This window comes from Amblyomma maculatum, chromosome 1 (assembly GCF_055883805.1).
Source record: "Amblyomma maculatum isolate TAMU_Amacu chromosome 1, ASM5588380v1, whole genome shotgun sequence".
NCBI classification, from domain to species: Eukaryota; Metazoa; Arthropoda; class Arachnida; order Ixodida; family Ixodidae; genus Amblyomma; species Amblyomma maculatum.
In genome coordinates, this window is record NC_139344.1 from 297,283,727 (window position 1) to 297,308,659 (window position 24,933).

A 24,933-nucleotide genomic window follows, 5' to 3' on the forward strand; every position below is an offset into this window, starting at 1 on the left:
CTCGCACCAAAGGAGCGCCATGCGTCACTGTTCTCCGTTCAAGCAGCTGTTGCGGAGGCTGTTGTCCGCTTCAATGCAGGAAACCTACAAGCATGCTCAAAAATACTGAGTGAGCTAAATATGAACCCTGGCGTCCAGAATATCAGGAGGATGGCTGAGAAGGACAGGCGCCGAACAGCCGAATCAGTACGCAAGCGTGCCTCTGCGGAAAACATGCATCGGGCACTGAAAAAGCGGCATTCTAGTCAGCCCAAGCAGTCAGATTACATGCCTGGTGCATATTAGCTGTCTGCAAGTGTAAATATGTATATATCTTTTCGAAATTTTGAATAAATTGTGCCTAGTTTGTTTTTTCCCATTTTCTCAAAACTCAAATTTTGGACACTTGGCTGGTTTAGTTCGTCGATATCTCTGCATCTAGGACAGATAGAGATGTAATTCCTTTTTCTACATAAAGCTGAAGGTGCAGTGAATGCAATGATCGAAGCAGAATTCTTTATTCAAGCTTCAAAAATTTTTTATTTTGCCAAGTTAATTGAAGCATGATAGGCACGTCTTGAAGGACAACTTTCAAAGTGCAGCAAAATTGCTAATAAGGGTAAAATGGAAAAACTGCTTTGATCATTGCACTCTTTGGTCATTGTACTGTACCGCCATGCATTAAAAATGATGTTTTATAGAGGCGTTTTTTTTGCGCGGAAGTACTAATTAAATGAATAATTAATATTATTATCTCGGGAATTAACTGCCATAGAGAAAAACAAGTTACATTTTTGAAATCAGCATAAAAATCTGAACAAGAGGGTATGATTTTATCAGGATTGGCTTTAAAATAATGAAAATAGCTCTAAGACCAGTGTCCCCCCTTAAGAAAAAACGTTTTATGGCATTTGATAATGAACACATTCCATTTCATCCTTCACTGCTTTTAGGCGAACAAGCACTCGTTGATTTTTGTCTTGTTTACACATTTCTGAAGAAAGCCAGTGGTCAAATATGAGCATCCTAACTCTAGTAACCTGACAGATCATCTAACCTTGTGTTTGGAAGCAAATAGATTGGCATTGTCACACTTTTTCTTCGAAACAGTCGCTAGCTTTTGGTGCTTACTGAAACCGGAAACTTATTTGGTTACTTTTCATTACATGTGTTTTCATGGGCCGTGGTTCTTTGCTATTTTAAGAGTACCTCTGTAATGAGATTTCATACTTTACATGGTTGCTCTGCATGTGAGAGCCTATTTCTGCCCCACTTGAGATCAACATTTCCCTAAAATTTAAACAATTGTTGATTGATTTATTCTCCTAACAATTCCTGTTGAAGGCCGTTTTTCTTTTGTTTACCTGCTTACTCGCTTTTTTTTTTTCATGTGTTTTTATTGTGTTGACAGCTGTATCTACATGTGTATAATTTCATGATGTATGCTCCCAACTTTATTTTTTTGTGACTTGTGATTACTGTTATTACTGTTTGTACCCCCCCCCCCCCCCTTTTACGAAATGGCCCTTAAGGGTAAATAAATGATGATGATGACCAAGTGACGACATCATAGGCATAGTGTGAAATGAGGAAACTGTTTTAAAAACTTTCAGTTCCATATATTCCTACGGGCGCTAAGCCTTCTTTTCACCCATGTCAGCACAGCCTGGTGGCAGGCAGCACCACCACATCGTGCTTACGTTACAGATCGGCGTTGGTCTTAGCTACCTTCTTTCAACCGTGCAACGACAAGCATATCACAAAAACTTATGTGGGCTATGTATTTTGTTTATAGTGCCATGCTGTATTGCACTCTCTGATAACCTTTTGCAAAAGCTGGAAAAAAATTTTCAAGAATTTCAGCCAGCATACATTGTCAGATTGGTTTTTAATTTTGGTATTGATTTATTCGATTTGCCTGAATATGTGTGTGCAGTATTATTCTTCTTGGATGTACAGAAAGCATCCTATCTTTTTTTTGTTTTTTTCAATAAACTTGAGCATTATTTACTTTACTTTTCTGAAATGTAGTAACAGCAAAATACTCCAAATGCACAGATTTTATCCTGTAGTGGCTTAGTGATGAATCCGGCCATGGTAGCTGTGTTTCAGTGGACGAAATGCAAGACCTCCATACTTTGCGATGTTGGTGCACGTTAAAGAACCCGAAGTGGCCCTTCATGTACCATAATAGACCAAAAATTTCTCGTGCATTACAGGGATGTGGTTTGGTTTGTGGGGGTTTACGTCCCAAAGCGACTTAGGCTCAGAGAGGCTGTAGGGGATGGCTCCGGAAATTTCTATCACCTGGGGTTCTTTTATGTGCACTGACATCGCACAGCATACGGGCTCCTGACTTTTCGCCTATATGTGTGCGTAATGTGAATGCAAAAGTAAATTTTTGTTCTTCATGAAAGCCCATGCACATATAGCTTGTGGAAATATCATGGCCTATGGCTGATATTATGTTCGGTAAGGGTAGACCATGGTGTAAGATAGGGGAGGTGCCTGAACGCGCCGCTCTCCCTTCAGAAAGGGCGTGCGGAGTAGATGCTCTCGGTTCGCGCGCATCCCGACAGATGGCAGTTGCACGCTACGGGCCATTATAGTGCGGGCCTGCTGGGCCTCCCACAGCTCTTCTTCACGTTTTTTGCTGGCAGTGCTGCGTCGTGCGTCTTTCATGGTGTCGTATTTACGATTGTTCAGCGAGTGTGTCTTCAGACAATGGGAAGAAAGTGCGTTGTAGCACCGGCTACAAGTTATGCCAGCAGAGTTCTTGCTATTTTCGGCGCCGAAAGATGAAGCTTGCCTGAAATTGTAGGGACACGCCATTCCGCGGAAGGATCGGGTTCTTCAACCATCGGATCATGTCTGTGAGAGACATTTTGAGCCTCGTTTTGTCTCGAAAACCTGGACTGCTGATTATAACGGCAACGTCCTGGCAAGTACTGCACGTAGAGCATGTTTGGAAGAAGATGCCGTGCCGTCGATTTTTTTAGATTGTCCAGCGCACTTATCGAAGCTTACCAAACAGCGCAGAAGACCAGCGGCCAGGCAGCTCGTCAACGTTCCTAACAAAAGGCGCATTTATCGCACTCATGGGGCCGAGAGTGCTCAAGAGGCAGGCGATTTGAATGAGGGTGACCGTGATCGTTTGGGACTTTCATACTGTGAAATCTCTGATGCTGCTCCCGTAAAGGTTGATGCCACGAAAGTCACACAGCCAGCCGAACAGCCCCGGGAACAAGTTTTCAAGGACTTGTTTGAGCTGTCAGCACCCTCGATTCTTCCGTCAGTATCGTGGGGCTATCATAGGCGAGACACAGACGGCGTCCGCAACGTAGCTTTTACGGAAATGCAGTGGAGCACAAGCCCAAAGGTGCATGGAATGATGACGAGCGCTATCACTGCTGGAGAAAAAAGTCACTTGTTTACCACAAAGATTGTTGACATTGACCAGAGCATGCAGGTGTCTGTGGTTGTGATGGGAAGGCGCTTATCCACTCAGGAGTTTCACATCAGTGACGACATTGCTTCAACTGAAGATGTCAAGATGTTTCTGCAAAGCCTGCATGAAATGCCCATCTGTGGTGGAGGACCAAGGACTAGTGTTTATCCACCGGTGCATCCAGAAAGTGCACGTGCCGATGCTTGCAACTGGTGGTGACACAAAAAGTGCCCCCTTCTTGTTCCTCTAAACAACAGCACATGCAAATGGTGCCCAAATCTTTCTGACACGCTTCATATTCGTCAGAAGAGGGTGACTGACACCAAAAATGGAACCAGGCCGATCAAGCGTTTTCACTTCACATGTGTACCAAATCAGGACGGCATGCTTGCTTTTCGTAGAGTAAGGAAGGCACTGAAAAGGTCGAAGTAACGCTTAATGAAACGTGTGAAGATTCTGAGTGGACAACTGAAGCGGGCCCAAGCAAAGATGCAAAGCATGTCTACTGAAGTGCCGAACGAAAAACTGGAAGCGCAAAAGCTGCCTGCAGCTCAGTTGGAATTAAGGAATGTGTGTCTGCTGCTAGATGCCGAAACAAAAAGAACAGGCGGTACACGGAGCACCGGATTTTGATACGCCTGCTTTTGCATACTCGAAATCCATCTGGTTATTCATTTCTGAGAGACAGTGAGATCTTGCCACTGCCTTGTGTGGCCACGGTACGAGGAAGCAGTTTAAACTGGTCTAGTGTAAGCAATTTTTGCAGCGATGACTCATTGTGCCACCAGAGATAACCACTATTTCAAATGCAAGTATATGATAAGTATTTTGACAAGGAGAGAGCAGGTGTGCAGTATCGAATGACATTTGGGTACCTTTTGTGTTTCATAGCTCATTAGGAGATGAATTGGGTGATTGCATCCAAACACTGAAAATGGAAAATGCAGCGAGAGACCTTTCTGATCTATTGGATTTTTCTATATTGCATATGATACATTTTACGAAAGTGGTTCATGTTTTGCCACAGTTCTGCACATATTTCTCATGCCTGTTTCATCCCTTTGGTTTTATTTCCCTATGCTTTCGACTACTCTTAATTTTGCCATTTATCTGAGCCCACTGCTGTACGAAATAAAAGTTGTGTTCTTTTGTTTCAACTTCTTCTGCAATTGCATAGTAACAGCAAGAACAAGGAACTGTATTACTCCGATTCTTTATCTGAAAAAAAGCAAGCCAGGAAAGTGCATACCAACGATATCTCGCTGCAGTAAATGATAATGACGAGTTGCTTTGTTTCTGAGTTTTCTACTAACCTGCAATACGTCTTGGAGACATTAGCAACCGCGACGCTAACATAGTTGCTGTGCAGGAATCCCCAACCTCGCATTGCTATACAAGCACGGCACATCGCGACGTATCGTGTCTTGCCTTATAGCCGCTTTACTTTCCCCAAAACACAGAAGTATTGAAATATGTTCTATTCCTAATTTAGCACTGCTGCTTTCTGCCTATCTACACAAATGAAGTTTAATAATCGGGCCAGTCCAATGGAAAATGTGCATTTTTCAAACATCTGCACATGCGCCACTCCTTCGTCTCAGCTCGCGGCCCGCAGCCATGGCCCACAGTGCGCCAGCGCCATCTAAGAGGTAAACCAAAAACACCGAGTGAAAACTCGCCGCGCCCACAGCCTCCGTTGCCACACCTCTCCTATCTTACACTGTGGGGTAGACCAAGCAAAATATGTATGACTTTCTATCCAGAAGTTTTATTTTTATCTTATTTAATCATGGAGCCTTATTGTTGTATCACAAAATGTAGCGGGATGTCATATCCCTTTGAAAAAGTAGCTTTGCTGTGCTGAAACTTCGTTTATCACTTCATAAACATTTTTGATGATTGCAAGCAGTTTTATCTGTGACTTCAATTACTGGTCACTGAATTTTGTTGGGTGTACTTCCTGTTTTTCAGCTCAGCATCAGAGGCTATAACGATAAACAGCATGTGCTGTTATCTAAAATTATGGACAAATTGACAAACTTCGTAGTTGACCAACAGCGTTTTGACATCCTCAAGGAAGCTGTAAGTTATACATATTGTTTCACAAACTTCTATTTACGGGTGTGCGAATATTTGTAATAGTTTGTGAATAGTATTTACTCTTTGATGTGCACTGCACTTTCATTATCCAAGGTATTTGAGCCTCCTAAACACACAATTTCTGTTCATGTAACTAGAGCAAAACCAAATGTCTCGCCCTTTTCATATAAGTTTATGCAATGCCATCGACTGCCGTTCTCATTTTAGATTTAGAAAGGCAATATTAGAAAACATTTAGAAAAACACGCGGCAACCGCTGTGCCCATTCTGAACTGTGCAAATAGAAGTGAATAATCAATGTTTCGAATTGAAGGAAAATGTACAAGTAAAGAAATGAAAAAGAATCAGCATTTGGGAAAAAAAAAGAAAATAAAAATAAAAATAACTATTTTGAAACTTGCATTAGGTAACAGCGGCAAACCAGAGTGAAGTAAGATTTATATTCTGAAGCCTTTTTCGTGAGATTTTTTACATGCTGTCAATTTTAAGCATGAAAGGCACATTCTTTGGACATGATTTGTAATCAAAGGTCGCGCTGTGTTCTACAGATTTGAGTCTACAGGCATGGCTTGAATTTCAGATGCAACTCATGCCACAATTCCTTCTTCCAATCTGATTTGAGTCACATCCACCGGTGCAGATGAGGGTGTGCTGTTATAATGTGTGCCCCTACATAGACCTGCTTTGTCTTTCGGGCTTCACTTTCACATCATGGTTTTTCGCCATGACAAATCGTGCAGCCCTTCGGAGGCTGTCACGCCGTGGGCATCCATAGCAGTGCCAGCATGTAAAGGTGTCTGAGCGAGACTATCTCCCTCCATTCTATTTCGTTAAATCGGGAACTTCATTAAATTGAGTGAACAGTCACATAATTAAATACATTCAATTGTGTGGTGTAGCAGCATCCAGAAAGGTGCCCCGCCGGGGCGGCGTAGTGGTTAGGGCGCTCGACTACTGTGCACAAGGACGCGGGATCGAATCTCGGGCTCGGCAGCCGCCTTTCAATGGAGGCGAAAAGCTAGGCGCCCGTGTGCTGTGCGATGTCAGTGCACGTTAAAGAATCCCAGGTGGTCGAAATTTCCGGAGTCCTCCACTACGGCGTCTCTCATAGCCAGAGTCGCTTTGGGACATTAAACCCCAAAAACCAACCAGCATCCAGAAAGGTACCGTTGCTTTAAATTGGAAAAATGAAATTACGGCCCTCCAACACCACTAGCGTGTATGAAAAGAAACGGCAAAAATTACTACCTCAACAAAAAGAGCTCCAGGGAACTAAAATTTATATCCCAGCACTGAAGTCTGTGACCTTTGCGCTTTGTAAGCAACAACTGCACGGATTCCTCTTTGATATCTTGTGTGTTCTGGCCAGAGCATCCATCACTTTACCTGCCATCTAGTGAATTCAGAATTATAAATCTCATTTTGCATGCCACAGTTTGATAAAAATGGGACGAATTCGCTCCACAATGTTACCGTTGGCTGAAGTAAATAAATTTTAGGGCATTCTTTATGAAACAGAGCATAAACTAATTTTCTTCATTTTTTGAAGAAAGGTTCATCAAGTCTGGGCAGATTACGAAATTGTTTTCGCTATGTCATTCAAAGCACTGTATCCATGGGCGTCTGAGGGGGAATCAGGATATCTTTGTTAAGTTGGGAGTTTCATTAAATCGAGTTTTGCTGTACTCGAAAAATATTCAGAGTTTTTGAATACTGCTATTTGCTTCAACGTCCGAATCGAATACCGAATTATTTGCTTTGATATTCTAAACTTTTGAATATTCCCTACCATTCTCAATCTTGATCTGTTTGAAGCTAGAAGCTGTAATCTTAGACTGCAGAGAACTAGGAAAAAATTGCACAGGCTTTACACAGCTACATCTAGTATAGGCACCCTGCAATGCAGTTTCACGAAATAGGTCTGGTGGCTAAATAAAGCTCATGCGCGCTGGCCTTGCTTTTGCTGCCAATCATGGCACGTGATTTTTGGACCGTCCTTAGTACCCATGAATGGTTTCCCATTTGGCAACTGCTAGTGGTGCACTCGTTTGAGTAGTAGAGTGCCTGGTGGTGTAACCGCAACTGTGTAATCACTCGATCATTACCAAAGTTCAGATGAAGAAAATTGTTCGCTGGTACCAATGCTTCGAAGGCTGCAGCAGTCGCGAACTATCACCACGTGTGAGGCTGCGCAGCTCTCCACTGAAGCTTTTGGAGAATACACGAATGCAAAATTGGACGAGTCAAGAAAGTGAACTGCTGCCTGCTAATCAAAATCGACGCAACCAAATTAAAAACTAAGCACGAAGATCATTACTTAGTGTCAATCAGATAACAAATTTTGTTTCCCACGGTATGGGTAGTTTGCATGAGGTAGTCGATTAGATGTCACAGTTCACTGTTTCATGAATGTTTCGTCGTTTGATAAAATTCTTGTTAGAACTGCGCCTTGCGGAAATACAAGAGCACAGCATAACTTGCAACACCTCATGGCATAATAAACGTTTATTTCACAGTGACGACTGAATTACTCGCACGCGTGTAAATTCGTAGCAAATTGTGAGAAACAGTATGTTTGCTAGGAGCCGCCCACCATTTTGACTGGAATTTCGTTTACTTCATGCTTTTTGCGATGGCAGTTGGTTGACACCGGCGCATAAAAGGCCCGCCCTGGGCTTGCCGCTATTGGGCTCGTTTCCTGTGTGGTGTCCGCTCCTCATTCATGTGAATTAATAACGCATATGTTCTGCTGTTCATTCGTAAAAATGAACTGTCGCTGCACCAAAGCAGGGGACAAAATAGTGCGTATGAAATGCTTGATGTGCTGCAGTGGCTCAGTGGTTAGGTCGCTCGGCTGCTGAACCCGGATTCAATGTAGTTTTGATGGAGGCAAAATGCAAGACTCCCATATGCTGTGCAATACGAGTGCAAGGTAACAGAAGCCCAGGTGGTCGAAATTGCCCGGTGCCTTTCACTAAGGTGCTTATAGCTCGAGACGTTTGGGGGCTCTTAGACCTAGCGAAAACAAATCTGTGACTTTATAATAATAACTATAGACAATTTGTACACGCCACATAGTTTTCTCCTATTTTAATTACGACATTTAATTCGTTCACAGTTCTATATCTGTTGAAACAGATTGATGGTAACATAAGTCTTTTATTTATTTTGCCTTTGGCGACTCCTCAGGCTGGCACTGTTACCGTGATTGGAAGGTGCGCTTCAAGCATTTTTCGAATGGCAGAGGAGGATGGTGAAAACGTTTAATTAAAAGAAAAAAAAGGAGGAAATAGCATGACTAGAAGCCATGTAGGCCATTCAAGGGTGTTAAAATAAAAAAAAAAATCAAAGAACGCTTAGTCTTTCCACCCTGCTGTTCGTCTTCTCGCCGCGCATGTGCCTAGGTAGTAATAAGATTGAGCTAGATTCATATATCAGACGACTTTATTTTTGTTGGAACCGTATTACAAGCATGACTGTAAAAAATTAAAACGGCGGAAGCCGTAGGCGGTGTGCTGTTCGCATTTATTTTTATCGCGATAGTCTCTAAATTATTCCCGGCAATATGCGAGAAGCGTCCGCTTCTAAGGCACCGAAAACATGATTGTTTTCCAGCAAGCAGCATCTTTTTCGTGGCCGAAAATACTCGTTGAGAATATCCACAGATTTGAAATCGCAGTGTGAAGCCGCGACGTTGCAGGCTCGCGCTTTCTCTGTCCAGATGCTGCCTAATGAAAAAACAAAACGTCCTGAACAAATGCACTCGCGGTGCAGCATTAAAGAGGATTGTAATGTCGCTAGCACAGCCCGGAGCAATGATTGAAAGACACGCTAGAATGGCGCCTACGCCCGATGGAGCGCCTGCGTGATTGGCGGCACCTCCGTTGGTTGCTCCGCCCGACGATTGCAGGTTCCCTATATTCTATGAAAGCATTGGTTTGGCATAGTTTGTCTTGGTAGATGATATTGTCCGTTTCAGTGTATATAACTTAAGGCTATGCCTTTAGTGTGGCACATAAGAGTACACCTGCTGATGATAAGTCGGCGACCGGTTTTTTGAACCTGGTGGGACACGGAAAATGGATAATTATGGTTAGTAGTAGTAAATGGTTAGTATGGTTGAAGCAGAGCATTATATTTGTTTGGGGCGGCCTTTCATGTAATGATCATGTGTGTTGGATAACAGGGGCACAACAAATAAAGGGGTAACACATGATATGTAATGATATCTGACACATGATATCTTTTTCATTCATGCTGCAGTATGTCCGTGGCCTAAAAAACTTCACTGCTGAGCCGCCTCACCAGCATGCCGTCTACTTCACCTACATGCTGCTAGCCCAGAAAGTGTGGTCGCATAATGAAATGCTCGAAGCCACAGAGGGTGAGTAGTTTTAATGCTGTTGCTGACATAATGTTAGGTGGTGTTGGCTGAAGGGAAGTCTCCGGGTAGATCTGGTGCTATCTGCAGGCCAAGGATTGTGACATCAATTTTGTAACACATGCTGTTTATTATTCCTCATGTGCCAAGCGACCTCAAAGTTTCAGCTCCATCGGAGCTGCAGATAATTTTAAAACTAGTATTCTCATTTATTCGTGAACAGACTGCTGATCTGGCAACCGGCACAGCCGGTGACGACATGAACCGACGCCTGCTGCATGTTCTGTGCACGCTAACCATTGCACTTACGCGAGGCCACAGTAACCTGATGTGGCAGATCAAACAGCAGTCATGCCGCTAACCGCGGTTATCGGAAACTGAGCTTTTCGATCTCTGTTACCATGTTTAACATAGGAAATAGCAGCATCTGCGGGCGAGATTCTGATGCACGTCGGCGCGCGAGAACAAAAAGTGCACGAGCTGGCTCACTCCAACAACGCGCACATTGTACGCTGAAACACTTCTCAAAAGCAACACATCTGTACCGACATTTATAGCTCTTTTTACGAAGTGCCGTCCGAGGACTCTTTTATACAATTTTCAAGTACCACCCGGCTGCAGCGAGGCACCTCTGCCGTCACGGCCTACATTGGCGCTGCTTGTTGTCAGGCCCCAACCAGGGTGTCGAACCGGAATTTTTTTTCAGATTCGGTTCGGGTTCAGGTTCACGCCTTTCGAGTTTGGTTTCGGCTCCGGAGACACATTCCGTTCCAGGTCGAACCAGTTCGACCCTGCCCGAACCAGCTCAAACGAGTTTAGAAAAAAAAAAAAAAAAAACTTCCGGGTGTTTTTTTACTCCTTTTTTTTAATACTGAGTTTTCTTTCCTGATCTCGTACATAATAAAAACTGAAATTTTCTCATAGTAGTACGTCTATTGTTTTCGTCGTCAGATATGACAGACTTCACTGGATGTACAGACCTCAGCAAAATATTTATACAGTGCAGTCCACTTATAATGATATTGAGAAAACCTGGAAATTTAATCGTTAGAACCAATTATCGTTATATCTGGACGGGCAAAAAAAAATGAAAAAACAAAAGCTCACCCACGTATTTCCCCATGCATGCAGGCTTTTCTACTTACTAGCAATGAGTAAATCAGGTTGAACAATGCTAATCATTGTAAAGAGCACTAAACTCTTTATTACAGTATACATCAATAGCCATAAAATAACTTAAAGCGGGAGTCCCACTCTGGCAGCGCGAATGTACCATTTTAGGCAATGTTTGCGCGAGCATTCTGTGCGTTGTTCTTTTTCGAACATCAAAATGGGAGGGGGGGTGGGGGGGGGGATCATTCAAGATCTTAATATCAAATGACGTGCGCTGCTTCAGTGTGCCAGCGTTAACAACTGCATAAGAGGTGGTATTGCAGATGACAAATTCGGTAACGTCGTAGATATATACCCTAATTTGGATTACTTTTCTAAAGAAACTGCTGCACTTAAGACAATTTCCCTTGGCCTACATATAGAATGGGTATATATCTTGGATTGAATAACGCATAACTATTTTAATTTAATCAGTATTTGATCGGCAGCCTTTTAAACATGGCAAAGTTTGGCTATTTTGGGCACGAATATCTGCTCTTTATCACGGTGCACAGCAGCACGGCGCACAGAAGAAGACGAAGTGAAAAAGAGGCTCGCCAGAATAGAGGTTGAGGAAGAGGAAGCTCACCATCTGCTGGTTAGCGCACTAGGCTAAGGGGAAGAAGTTCTCTGTAAATAAACCTTAACAGCCTGGTGGAGGTGCTGGGTATCGATCCCCGTACCTCTCGCATGGCTTTTGTATTATGGCTTTAGTGGATATGGGTGCTACAGTTTCCGCGATGAGCTTAGATTTTAAGAGTCGCCTCGCTCATAAAAATATTGTATTACTGTAAAATAAAGTTAAAATAAGCACAAACCATGGTGATAATTAGTATTTGCGCCTGTAATCGCTCATTAAAGGATTTTTACTGCTAGCGTCATCTAGGTAAAAGTAGCAAAACTTCGAGTTCAATCAGTTGCCAGGAAAGGCGCGTGTGACTACACTCCTTCAAACTATTGAAGCCAGTCATCTCTCCGTGGTATAACTACTTTTGTGCTGTGAAGTGTTTTGCTTGTTGCTATTGGCATTGCTCTTTGTGAGGTGAGTGTCAGTGCGAGGTGCGGTGAGTAGTGTCGCCTGGCTTGAATCATTAGACGGCAGCGTTATTGTAACGCCATGGGTGGGAGTCAACGACTGGCTTTCAGAACATCGGGGAAGCAACGGACGCACCTCAGAACTGCGCGCTTGAGCCGTAGGAGGTAAGCCTTCTTTTGCATTCATCGTCCTATTTGTGGTGTTAGTTATCTTCATGCACATACCGTAATACTCGCATAGTTTACTTACTTGCGTAATGAACCGACTTTTGTCTTGAGATTTATGCACTAGATTTTATTACCGCAGTTTCACTCCGTCCGCAGCGCAGACCATGGCAGCTCACTAATAACATCACACAGTATTTGAACTAGAGCGCCTGCGGGTGTGGCACACTGCGAACTTGGCTGTGCGCCCTTGACAGAAGCGGAGATGGCTTACTCGGCGCACTGCTGTGCGCTGTGCATGTTTAAAAAGTCAGCGAGCACTCGGGGTTCGGAGAGGTGAAATGCTGCGGAGGAAGCAGGACCTCGAGCTCCTCAAGCGGTTTTTCAAGCTCGAAATTGAGAGCGTAAATGTCCAAGCTCTATCAAATCATATCTAACATCACATTCACACACTGTAACCGTCCTGCGCTGTAACCGTCATGTCGTCACGATTGATTATCGCCATTGACCTAATCATCAGATCTCGCCGGGATGCAGCAAACACCTTAGAAGCGAACTATGCTGAACATCGGCGACACGAACGCAGCTGACCGCGCGGTTTTGTTGATGTATGGCCTGCTCAGGCCAAAGCAGGCCATACCTCACTGCTAGCAATAAAAAGAAAGGAAGCAAGCGTGCATACTGCACTGGGCTTTGCCGAGGGCAGCTCCAAGCTATCACTGGTTTGAAATCGCGCTGCCTACATTAGCTAGCTTGCCTACCCCTCCTTTCATCCTTTTCGCACTGCTAAGAAAAACAGAAAGCAAGCATGCTGCTGTGTGCTTTGCTCGCAGGATGGCTACACGCTTCCCGTCCTCCAGCTCGAAGCCGCACTCCAGCGGCCAAGCGCCCGCTTTAGTCCTTCCCGAGCACTGGACTGCACGGACATCCTGCAGACGCCCTCTCACTCCCTCATGTAGAATGAAAACCAGAAAAAGAAAAAAAAAATCGACAGGACACGCAGGAGTGACTTAGACCCTATGCCACTTTTGTGTCACGCGATTGTGCGCCCAGGACCTGCAACAATATCCTCTCGTCTCAGGTATTCGCATCAGTGATGGGGGTAAAGCGATGAAACACATTCTTTTTTTCGACACGCATATGTATGGGCCGAAATGATAGCAAACCAAATAGAGCTTATGAATTAATACATCCTATCGTCACATTTGAACATTGGAGCTTCACTCCTGGCATAGCCAAGGGAAATAAAACAAGCAGATATTGCTATGGACAAGACAAAAGGGGAAATCGACTTATGCAATCATCTTTATGCTTAGTGCACATACAGCTCAAGAACAGAGCGGTATATTCCTGCTCAAGGCGGTCTTCCCACCATCAGCGTCAGCTCATCATTCTGAAGTCTCGGTCAACCAAATTGCATCTGCTGGCATCGCAACGCATATGGCTGCTATGCACGTGCCGTGTGACATTGTGATGTCGTGGAACGATATTAAAATAAAGCAATTTCCAACATTTTTAACAGGTTCATTTCGTTTTTGAGATGTACATGGTTATATATTTATTTATCTAAATGTGTAACTCAATATATCTTATTGTTTCACTGCCTAGGAAGGCTCTCAAATGGGCCAACATTCTCCATGAGCCATTGTGCAGCGGCCACACGTGTTCGGGATGAAACGATAGTCAGATTGGTGCTATGAATGTGGCAATACATTTTCCTTCTTGTCATCTTTTCAATTTTTCAGCACGGTTATGATTTTTTAAATGTGTGGTTGCGCTTAGTAAATAAACCGAGAAAGCGTTTTACAGGCAGGGATAAAAGAAAAAAATGAAGGTAAATTGCCAGAAAAAGTGGGCCGGAACCGTACTGCGAACCAGTTTGGAACGGTGCCTTGGTTTTTTTCTGATTCGGGTTTAGTTCCAAGATGGTGGGAAAAATTAAGGTTTGGTTCCGGTTCGACACCCTGGCCCCAACTGCATCATAAAAGTAGACTACAAGTCTTACTGCACCGGATGCCATCAGCTTACCGCAACGGCGCTGACTGCGAGTGCGATAGACGGCAGCGCTTTGGCCGTCTGCTTCTCCCTAATCATCACATGACGCGTCACAGTAAATGGCCTACTCGATCATGATACTTCTTTACTCTCAACCCCAGTCTTTTATAATAGGCCATATGACTACTTTCAGCGACGTTTTAGCTGCCTAACTAAAGTACACCTGATAGGCGCTGCGGTGGCAGCTGCTGTGGCCCTGTGCAGGAGCCGTATGGGTCAGCATTTCTCAAGAAACATTCATTTTTGAAATTCCGGACTTATTATTGGCGCAAGGGATCCGCCGTATTGCTGGCGTGGATGGCTCGTGGAAGCCACAGCCATTGTGGCCAGCGCAGTGGTGTTTACAGCTGTGGATGCAGTGCTGTCATTGGACGATGGTGGTGGATGTGTGGGCAAGAACTAGATTGCGCTTCACTACAGCCTGCGTTCTATTTTCGAAATGTGCTGAGTACAGTCATTGGGAGTCATGCTGGTCTGTATAAACCAGCACGAACACAGTACAATCAGCAGCTTGTGTGATAAGCTCATTGGGGCTTATCACAGCAGCAGATGACGCGGTAGTCGGTGTTGGTTTAGGACGTGAACATTTCAACATGGTGATCGCTGTCGGTGGGAGGAGCTTCGCAGTCTCAACTTAGTCACTTATTTGGATATAAAGAATATGTCTAGGGAGCTCAAACTTCGGAAATTCCCCGCTGCGGTGCTTCAGTGGTTACGGCATTTGATTACTGTACCCAAGGATGCGGGATCGAATCCCAGCGGTGGAGGCTGCATGTCGATGGACACAAAAAGCAAGGTGCCCGTGCTCTATGCGATGTCAGTGCACGTTAAAGAACCCCAGGTGGTCGAAATTTCTGGAGCCCTCCACTACAGTGTCTCTCATAGCCTTAGACGTTAAACCCCACAAACCAAACCAAACTTTGGAAATTAAGTAATAAGGTCCAGTGTTATTTGCCAGACTACAAAACTGCAATATATTGGATGACCATGGCATGACCCCTTTAACACGTACCTGCACAATCGAATGCCCGCTTACGAGTGGGGAAAAAATGTCCATTTTGAAAGCACTCATAGATAGCTAGAGCCATCCAGTGGGTAGTAGAGGAACTAATCTCTGTTTAATTTTTCGTTAAAGCTCCAGGTTGGGCTAGTTGGTAACTGCTTATTGAAATCATTTTCTAGCGGTAAATAAACAGACACGAACAGGAGTTATTTGCAAGCTTCACATTAATAGGTACTGTATTCCAAATCTTTGTAACGACAGGCAGGCAAGTTGAAGTTGCCATTTAATGCATATCTTGTATTACGAGATGGCAACAAGAAAAAATTGAATGGCAGCGGAGTACTAGTGTTAATGATGTTATTTACCAGTTTACAAAGTTTACCAAGATACTTTGTTGGGTGAGTTGGTACTTATTCATTATTAATATAAACAGCGCGAACACGAAGACAAAGGACAAGATAAAAGGAAGCCACAGTACAAGTGCTGACTCACAACTATGCCTAAGCCCTTTACTCCAAGGCTTCAGAAAAAACAAACGTTCTTCATGTTTGTTTTTTCTGGGCCTTGGAGTAAAGGGCTTAGGCATAATTGTGAGTCAGCGCTTGTGCTGTGGCTTTCTTTTATCTTGTCCTCTGTCTTCGTGTTCGTGCTGTTTATATTAATAATTTACAAAGTTTGTTATTAAGCATGGATACTAATGATAGTACTCAATTTATAAATTATTGAGACATAATTGAGACACATGAATTATCACATGCAATTTTCTCTTCTGTAGGAAGCAAAATAAGTTTGTCCCCAAGATTTGCAACTAATGTGGCTTGAGGGTAATCGACTTGGGTTGCACGTTTCCTAGACTGTTTGGAAGGACAGCACAGAGGGTCACAAGGATAAAGAACAAAAATGGGATTGTGGTCTGAGGTGGCAGTGTCGCAGACACACTTATGTCCTTCATTCGTTCATTTTCATTTATTAATACTGTCAGCCTATGCAGGCTATTACAGGAGTGGAAATAAACAAAATTCACAAAAAAAAGGAGTACATTTCAACAACTACAAAAGTCCGACACAAAAATACAAGCAAATACAGTGAACGTAAAACAGAACGTCAAATAATACAGCAAAAGAAATAAAGGGAAACAGATTATGCAGAGGGACAATTTTTATATAGGCACGTTTTGTTCAAAGTATGTTTTTAGGCTTTCAAGAAAGGCATCTTGAGTATTGCTTTTTACAATGCAGTCAGGCAGCATGTTCCACTCAGTAATCACACGAGGAAAAAAAGCTGTATTTAAAACAATCATTATGAGAAAGCGGCACAGGAATATACATACTATGCCGATGTCTTGATGACTCGTCGGGGTGTATTGCAAAATAGTGTGATGTGTTAATCTTAAAATGACCATGGATTTGAAGAAAGAGATACTTCAGCCTTTCTATCTTAGTGCGGCATTCTAGTTTTTCGAGGTTGGCTGATTTGCTCAATTCGGTTGGTGAATTGGTTCTTCGGTATTTATTGTAGATAAAACGGGAAGCAAGTCTTTGGACTTTTTCAATTTTTGTTTTGTTAGATGCGGTGTAGGGGTCCCACACAATTTTCCCGTATTCAAGTACCGGTCTTACCAGGGTCCTATAAATGAGTATTTTTATATCGGGAGTTGCGCTGCGGATATTATGACCTAGCCCCCATATTACCCTGTATGCTTTAGAGCATACATTATTTATGTGCGTATTCCAGCGTAGATCAGAACTAAAGGTCAAACCAAGATACTTGTGCTGTTGTACCCTATTAACTTGTTTACCTGCAATGTAGTAAGGAAATATCATAACATTTTTCTTCCTGTTAACAGACATGATTACAGATTTATCAGGGTTGAGTACCATTTGCCATTTAGCGCACCAGTTTTCAATTTCTTGTAGGTTAGTGTTCAGTTCTTCTTGGTCACTTGCGGATTTGATTGTTTTGTACACCACACAATCATCAGCGAACAGTCTGACTGGAACAGTGATTGATTTTGGAAGATCATTTATAAAAACCAAGAATAAAAGGGGGCCCAAGACACTTTCCTGCGGCACACCTGAAAGCACTGGGGAAGAAGTCGATTTATAATCTCCTAGACATACGAACTGTCTCTGACGAACATCGTCAGAAAGATAATATCAGTTATGACGGAAGTATAGTTGAATATCTGTTCATCGAACTCAAGTGTGGCATCATTATTGATATTGTTTACCGCTCAGCTAGTGCCTGTCTACAGAAACTACATTCAGTAATGGAAACTACCCTATTATCACTCGTGACGGGTAAATCATCTTTAATTGTTTGTGGTGATTTCAACATTGAATTGTTGAAAGATGACTGCCGTGATTACCTCTTGCTAATATTGACAAATTGTCAGCGCAGTAGCATCGTAACGGTATGAGACAGATAAGCAACCAAGGGATCCAGGTTTTTCCAACCACTCCGGATGTTAACACAGATACCCGACTGTGTCCAAGCCATTTGTTTTCAATTTGGGCACAAGTACAAGTCATTCAGAGATAGAGCTGTATTTATTACCGTACCTGGGTGAGGTCAGCCATGCGTGTTACCTGCAGTATGTGCGAGTTGTTTGTCTTGAGCATCAAAATTTTCCTCTCTGTGACCTTCCAACCCTTCTCATTTTTTGCCTCACTTCCTTAGCTGGGCACAAATTCTCGTTCACATAGACTGGTCACCTCTTTTCTTCTCAACTGTTGAAACCTAAGTCTCGGCATTTTGTCTCCAGTGGTACGGGAATTGAATTTGACCACTACATTTGGCTCTTTTTTGTTCATCGATGGCAACGACTTCAGTGTCGCTCTCACTGATCTCGGTTTGCAGATAGCGTCTTTCAAAGTAGAGACAAGCCCCTTAATTTCTAGATTACTTCTTCTGCTGTACCTCTTTTTTCATGTCCTCTCGTTCTTTCGAGAGGCGGTGCCGCTCTTTATTTCTACATTTTCAGCTTTCACATTTTTGAGTTCCTTTCTCATTTCAGCTGCAGTAAAACCTTGTTGATAGATTTTTTAAAAGCCTGGGAAAAAAATGTATTATTTGGGAAAACATATCCAGACTGCCTAATATTAAAAAAATTAACTGCTGAATGAGACATTTAGAATTGACTTTCACTGCATATAGCATTTATAGGCATGAGGTCCATATTTGTGTTATCCTAAAGGCTGGTTCGCAGAAGGAAAAGACGAGCCAGGATCGCTTCTTTATCACGAAGGGGCGGTTAGAAGATTGGGGAAATTAAAAAACCATGGGCTGATTGAAGGGGGTTTATAGGCTAGACGATGTAAGCTGCCGCACAAAGATTAAGGCCACCATCCATCCATCCGGAACATGGCCAAAATGTTGTATCGGCGGCAGTCCGCACGTGATTATGCTCTCTGGAAAGGTGGAAAACCTTTCACGTCGCAGCACAGCCAGCAAAACTGCGACGGCAGGTAAGCATTAAGCAGTAGGCACTTCGTGAGCCACTGTTCTTAAGTGGTCAGCCAATACATGGGCTCCAATGGTGGCTAAGCTGGGGAATTCTCGCAACTACGTTTTAACCACAACTGCTTGGTATGCGGGTACATATTAACGAGGTTTTACTGTATAACCAACTACTAGTATGAATATTATACAGGATTTCATATACCAGTTTTTTTTATCACGAAAGATCTGCATGAAGCCGGTTGGAGCTGTCGTATAGCTCCTGAATACATTAATTCGGCCTTCAAGAAACCAGAAAAAAATGTCTAAATGAACTGAAAGCTCATATTATTGATTGGGTATGAAAAAACTGCATAAACTGTTTACATCGCAGTAGTATTACTGATGAATGCCTTTGAGATCAAACCAAAGTATGAACGTCTCGTTTTAAGGAGGCCTCGCTGCACAGTCAAGCATTGCAATGCAGGGAAATTGCGGTGCATTTCGGGAATTTAGAATTCATTGAATAACAAACACATTCAAAATTTCTAATATTTGCACAAACCTAGTAAATATATTGGCTGATACTAGTAGCAATAAGAAGGGAATTTCCTCCCCTAAAATTTAATATTATACACTTTAGTATCAAGCATGTTCTGGTAACTGGAAAAAATTATTCTATGCACCACCCAAAAACTACAACTTTTCCCATAGACAAGAAAGCAAAAGAATACGCCAAACTTTGTGTGAATAGTGCTGTCATATTGCCAACATGTAGTCTAGTCAAATTAGGTGTCCCTTTATGGTTCACTGCTTTTTATGCATGGACAGAAGGGAACGAATCTTGCCAAGACACTTAGGTTTACTTTTAAACCCACAGCTTCGACAAGCAGATGGTGCAACATCTTGATTTCCTGGTTTTGAGATTGAGTTAGTATGATACGAGCCACCTGAGCACTTTGTTTTGCTGTGGAGCCCAAAGTGTTGGCACATTACTAAGTGCACATTGTTTGTTTTCCATTCTTTTCAGAGCTTACTAAAGAGAAAGTCCAGGAAATGATTCCAAAGTTGCTGTCAAGGATGCATATTGAGTGCCTTATGCATGGAAACCTGACTCGCCAGGTATGTTTTGCTACATGACATTTTAATGACGTTTTTTATGTTTATTCATGCCAGTGTAAAATTTTTTGCAATGACTGCTTTTCTCAAAGTCCTGCATTATTTTAGAATGCATTAATTATCAAGGTTTCAACCAAATTTGAATCAGTGACACGCCATCAACAGCCCAGTAATATCTATAAGTATATGTGAGGTAGTTTGGGAATTTGGTAGGGACTACTCACTTGACTTAATACATTAAGGTGACATTTCCAAACAGCAGTATCCTGCGCTCATAGAATTCACTGGCTGAAGCAAAGTGAACCAGAAGGGTGTGGTATTGGTATGTTCACAAGCTATTAGACTGGTATAAAATTGTATGCACCGTGTGTTTTGAAGGTGAGTGACCTACCTTGCTTGGTCCACTTCTGTCCTGTTTGAAGCCCACTACAGGAACAACTGGTCCAACACTCCCCTTTGTGTAGCTTGCTTTTTCAGTTGCACACGACATTGTAATAGACTTTTAGCACAACTGTATGGCTGATACGATTATGTGTTACCGTTGACATCCATACCGCATTTTTGGTGCAGAGGTACCACTATTTGCTGTATAACAGGGACATGTTGTGGTATGTTTTAGCCATTAACCATGCTGTGCCTAATTGCCAAATACCAGGCCAAAACCACTGTTGCATACCGGTTCAAAGCATTGAAAAGAAGTCCTGCTTGTACAGTCGAACCCAGATATATTGAACTCGAAGGGGATCGTGAAATAGTTTGGTATATTGATAATTCAATATACAGAAATCAGCTCGTGACGGCACTTACGGTGCGAAGAAACGATACTGTATTTGTCGCGTAATCAACCCACTCGCATAATGAACCCACCCTCCACTTTTGCACCCGAGAATTTTGAAAAAAATAAAAGCGTTTAGGCAAGCTCGCTCACATGCAAGCGATTGAACAATCTCGGCGACGAGCGACAGTGACAGAGCGAAAAATATTCAACTTGTTGGAACTGCGTCCCTCTCGCTGCTCGAGTCACCGCGGCAGCTCAAAACAAGGTTTCTGTGTCGCCGCGGCAGAAATCGCGAGCGTTTTCGCTTGCATGTCGATGGTGCTCGCCACTCTGTTTCGGTCGTCTCATCCACAGCTCATTTCTTAGTAGTGTGGCAAGATGCTGCGCAGCGGTAACATTGCAGCGTGCTTATCTTTTGATAGCTCCTGCGGTGGCGGGGAGCGAACTTGGCAGAGTGATGTAAAGGAGTAGCGATGGCTTGATTGCACAAGCCTGGCTCGATTTATCACGCCGCACTTGGGACGGGCGTAGTCCACTGGCACAAAATCATCGGAAAGCGTGATAGCTACAAATGCTGTTTGAAGCGAAAAATGCTAAAATCCAGTGTCATGATCGCAGCTGACCGCATGCTTTCGTCGTCGATTCATACATGCAAGGATAAACGACTCTCGCAAAAAAAAAAAAAACAGAAAAAGAAAAAAAAAACTGCCGCTTCTTAACGTCCGCAGCCGCCATATCTTACTCTACTCCGTGCGTACAGCACAATGTTAAGAATGAACGACTCGCAAAAAAAAAAAAGAGAGAGAGAGAGAGATCTGCCGCTTCTTAACATCCGCAGGCGCCATAGCCACGCCAGCCGCCACGCGTAGAGGGTTCGCAGAACACGCTGGAGAAAGCGTCCGACGTTCTGTCTGAAAACTGGCTGAGCTGGCTTGCATTCATACCACGTGCTACTGCGAACGAAGGCCAGGAGAGAGGAAGGAGAGAGATAGCTTGACAAAAGAATGGGCACACCCTTGCGCTTCGCTCTATCGTGTTTTTCCCTTCTCCTTCCCACCGGTTCTCTCTGGTTCATTCACGCACATGGCTTACAAACATCACGTGCTGGCACGCGGGAAATGATAGCCGCAGATGCGCGCGCCTTTGGGGAATGGGCTTGGCGCTGCCCTAGACCAGCCGTCGCCGAACCGTCCCCTCATTCCTTCCGTGCGTGGCTTGAAAACGTCACGCGGCAAACGGCCGAGGGTGATGCTATCGTTTTTGGGGAAGGCACACTTTCCAGGGCGTGATGCGGAGTTAGATATATCGAATGACCACTGAAATTGAGTTAGATATATGACGCGGCTTTCCTATACATTTACTTGGGATTTTCAAGGGGATATTCCGTGAGTTCGATATAACCAAAATTCAATATGTCCGGGTTCAATATATCCGGGTTCGACTGTATGTATTGTGGGGATTCTCTACTGGGCTGCGGCTCCGCTCTGAGAACCGCGGCCACTCCGCTAGCTCTGACCACAGCCGTGGCCGTGAAGAACGACACACCGAGGCAAACGTAGCCAGCGGGCCAAGTTGTTTATTGGGAACGCCCAATCTTCTTCCTCGGTGTCCTAGCAGCATCCGCGCGCTACGGCGTCGTGGCGTCGTCTCTCCGGGTGAAGCTGCTGTCCGCCAAGATGAGAGGGGAGGGGGAAGGAGGGGCCGTTCTCTCACCCCCGCGCTCTCCGCCACAGCACCGGGGGGCCCCACTGGCAGTCCAGTTGGGGAGGCTAGCTCACGAAGAATGGTGGAATTCCACGCAGTAAGTCGTCCAAAGTCGGCTGGGCGATCCTGGCCGGTATGCGAAGCCTAGCTCGATGGCAGGGGTTTCCAACCGCTATTGCGATACGCCTCCAGTGAAATCGCAGTTGTGGTCCACCGAACGAGTCATTTTCAAGGAGATCCTGAGCTACTCGACAAGCTACTGCCAGTTGCCTACGCTACCCCCCTTACACCCGCTCGGAAAGCCGGCCCGTTGGTCCAGCTCACGATAATTGCCCATTTGCCTACCTCCGCCCAGAACCGCCGATGCGGTAAGTCCGTTTTGCCCGTTGGCTCAAAACCGCGCTGTCTGTACAGCGGAGAATGCGGTTGAGAGCGCTGCCGAAGCGCGCCGAGCACAGGTTCAAAGTTCACCGGCTCAGGAGAGTCGAGAGCCAAGTTTACTGGAGCGGCGTCGCATGGATATGCGTTGAGGTCACTCGCATTCGGCAGGTCAGTTCACGAGCAGCCAAATGCCGTTCGGAAAGGGAGCGTGAATTATAGTCGCCTGTGCGATGTCACTAGGAGCCGTAGTACACCAAATTTGCGGAAGGAGGTTGCATCGGGGAGCGCCCTGTTGCGGAAACCTCCAAAGCACGTGCATCTCGTAAGAGTGGGGACACCCACTTGAGCTTGCGTTCAGCAGTTAAGAGCTGTCAGGGGATAGTAGGAAGGGTCATATTTTTTTATTTTGTCGTAAGAGGGTCGCTAGCCTTATTGAAGAGACAGTGGGTTTCCGTGTCAGCTGCCGCGATCGGCAGCGGCGGCCTGTCAGCACGCTTTTCATCCGCATTCGGAAAAGAAAATGCAGAGATTGCTGGCTGATGCCGGTGCGCTGACAGAGCACCAACGTGACCGACTCTTGTCGTTGCTACACAACTTTGACGAGATGTTCACAGACCAGCCGGGATGTACCAATCTGGTGCAGCACCGCATAAATACGGGTGACGTGCTGCTCTGGAAATGTAACCCAAGGCCCGTCAGCGCTGCTAAAAGGCAAGCGATCAATGAGGTGCTCCAGGAGTTGCTCGATGCTAGTCTTATATGCCGTTCTCAAAGTCCATGGGGGTGCCCAGTGGTGCTCGTTCCAAAGAAAGACCACACTTGGCGTTTGTGCGTGGACTATCGGCATCTGAACGAGGTCACGGAGAAAGATGCATACCCCTTTCCGAGAATAGACGAGATTGTTTCCAATCTTGGCGGCGCTCGGTTCTTTTCGATACTTGACGCCAGCAAGGGGTATCTGCAGGTCGAAATGCGACCAGGCGATGAGTACAAAACGGCGTTCTCATGTCACAGAGGACTTTTCCACTTCAAAAGAATGCCCTTTGGATTGTCCGGTGCTCCGAGCACATTCCAGAGACTAATGGACCGCATACTCGGCGATGCCCGATGGCAGCACGCCCTTGCCTACCTGGACGATGTGATAGTCTATTCCCGCACATTCGAGGAACACCTCGATCACCTCAGAGACGTTCTGGGAAAGCTCAGGTCCGCTGGCCTTACGCTCACTCCCGCAAAGGCGCAGATATGCCAGGCTCAGGTGAGCTTGCTTGGATATCGAGTTGAACGGGGGCAGGTGTCTCCTGATCCAGAGAAACTTCGGGCGATCCTGGAGTTTCCTGCGCCTACAGATGTCAGCGCTGTTCGCCGATATCTCGGTATGGTGAGATACCACCGACAGTTCATTCCAAACTGTGTGCGCCTGCAAGCGCCCTTGGCACAATTGCTAAGAAAGTCTTCCCGTTGGCAATGGGGAGATGAGCAGGAAAGGAGCTTTTGCCAACTCTCGCACGCCATCGCTGAAACAGCAGCTCTGAAGCTGCCTGACCTAAACAAGCCATTCGTTATCCAGACTGATGCCTGTGATATCGGAGTGGGCGCCGTACTCCTCCAGATGGATGGGGATCAGCTGCGACCAGTGTCGTTTGCGAGCCGCGCGCTCTCGCCGGCAGAACGCAATTACTCAGCGACGGAAAAGGAATGTTTGGCCATTATCTACGCACTGCGACGTTTCGAAATGTACGTAGAAGGAACAAGGTTCACGGTCGAGACCGACCACATGGGCTTAACATGGCTGAAACGCCTGCGCGAGCCCAGCGGTCGGCTTGCGTGGTGGGCCCTGACACTACAATGCTTCGAGTTTGAAGTGCGCTACTGAAAAGGGACTGCCAATGCAGTCGCGGACGCGCTGTCACGGGCGCCGGTCACTGACACCCAACCGGCAGGCGAAGACGAGGAGGAGACGGAAGGGCAGCTGTCTCCCCCTCTGCGTAGGGAGCGCGCAGCGGGCAGCACCCCGCCTGCGGAGCCCCGAAAGCACGTGCGCTTTGTGGGAGCAGTAGTCCCCCTCGAAGTAGCGTTCAGCAGAGAAGAGCTTCTCAGAGCTGAGCAGGAAGACTCGTACTGTCAGGAGTTAATCAATTGTCTTAGCGAAGAGACGGATGCTCTGACAACTCAGGCCAAATTGCGCTGTGAAG

The 24,933-nt window shown here is 44.8% G+C and overlaps 1 protein-coding gene and 1 pseudogene across 1 annotated transcript in view; both read left to right on the forward strand.

The window, feature by feature from the left end:
* Positions 1-24,933, forward strand: part of Ide (Insulin degrading metalloproteinase) — a 192,390-nt gene that overhangs the window by 93,305 nt on the left and 74,152 nt on the right. The window contains exons 18-20 of the mRNA XM_084591631.1: positions 5,399-5,509; positions 9,791-9,911; positions 19,787-19,878. Coding sequence (XP_084447757.1) covers positions 5,399-5,509; positions 9,791-9,911; positions 19,787-19,878 — 324 coding nt within the window. The remainder of the gene's footprint in view (positions 1-5,398; positions 5,510-9,790; positions 9,912-19,786; positions 19,879-24,933) is intronic.
* LOC146206853 (uncharacterized) lies at positions 2,433-4,234 on the forward strand (annotated as a pseudogene).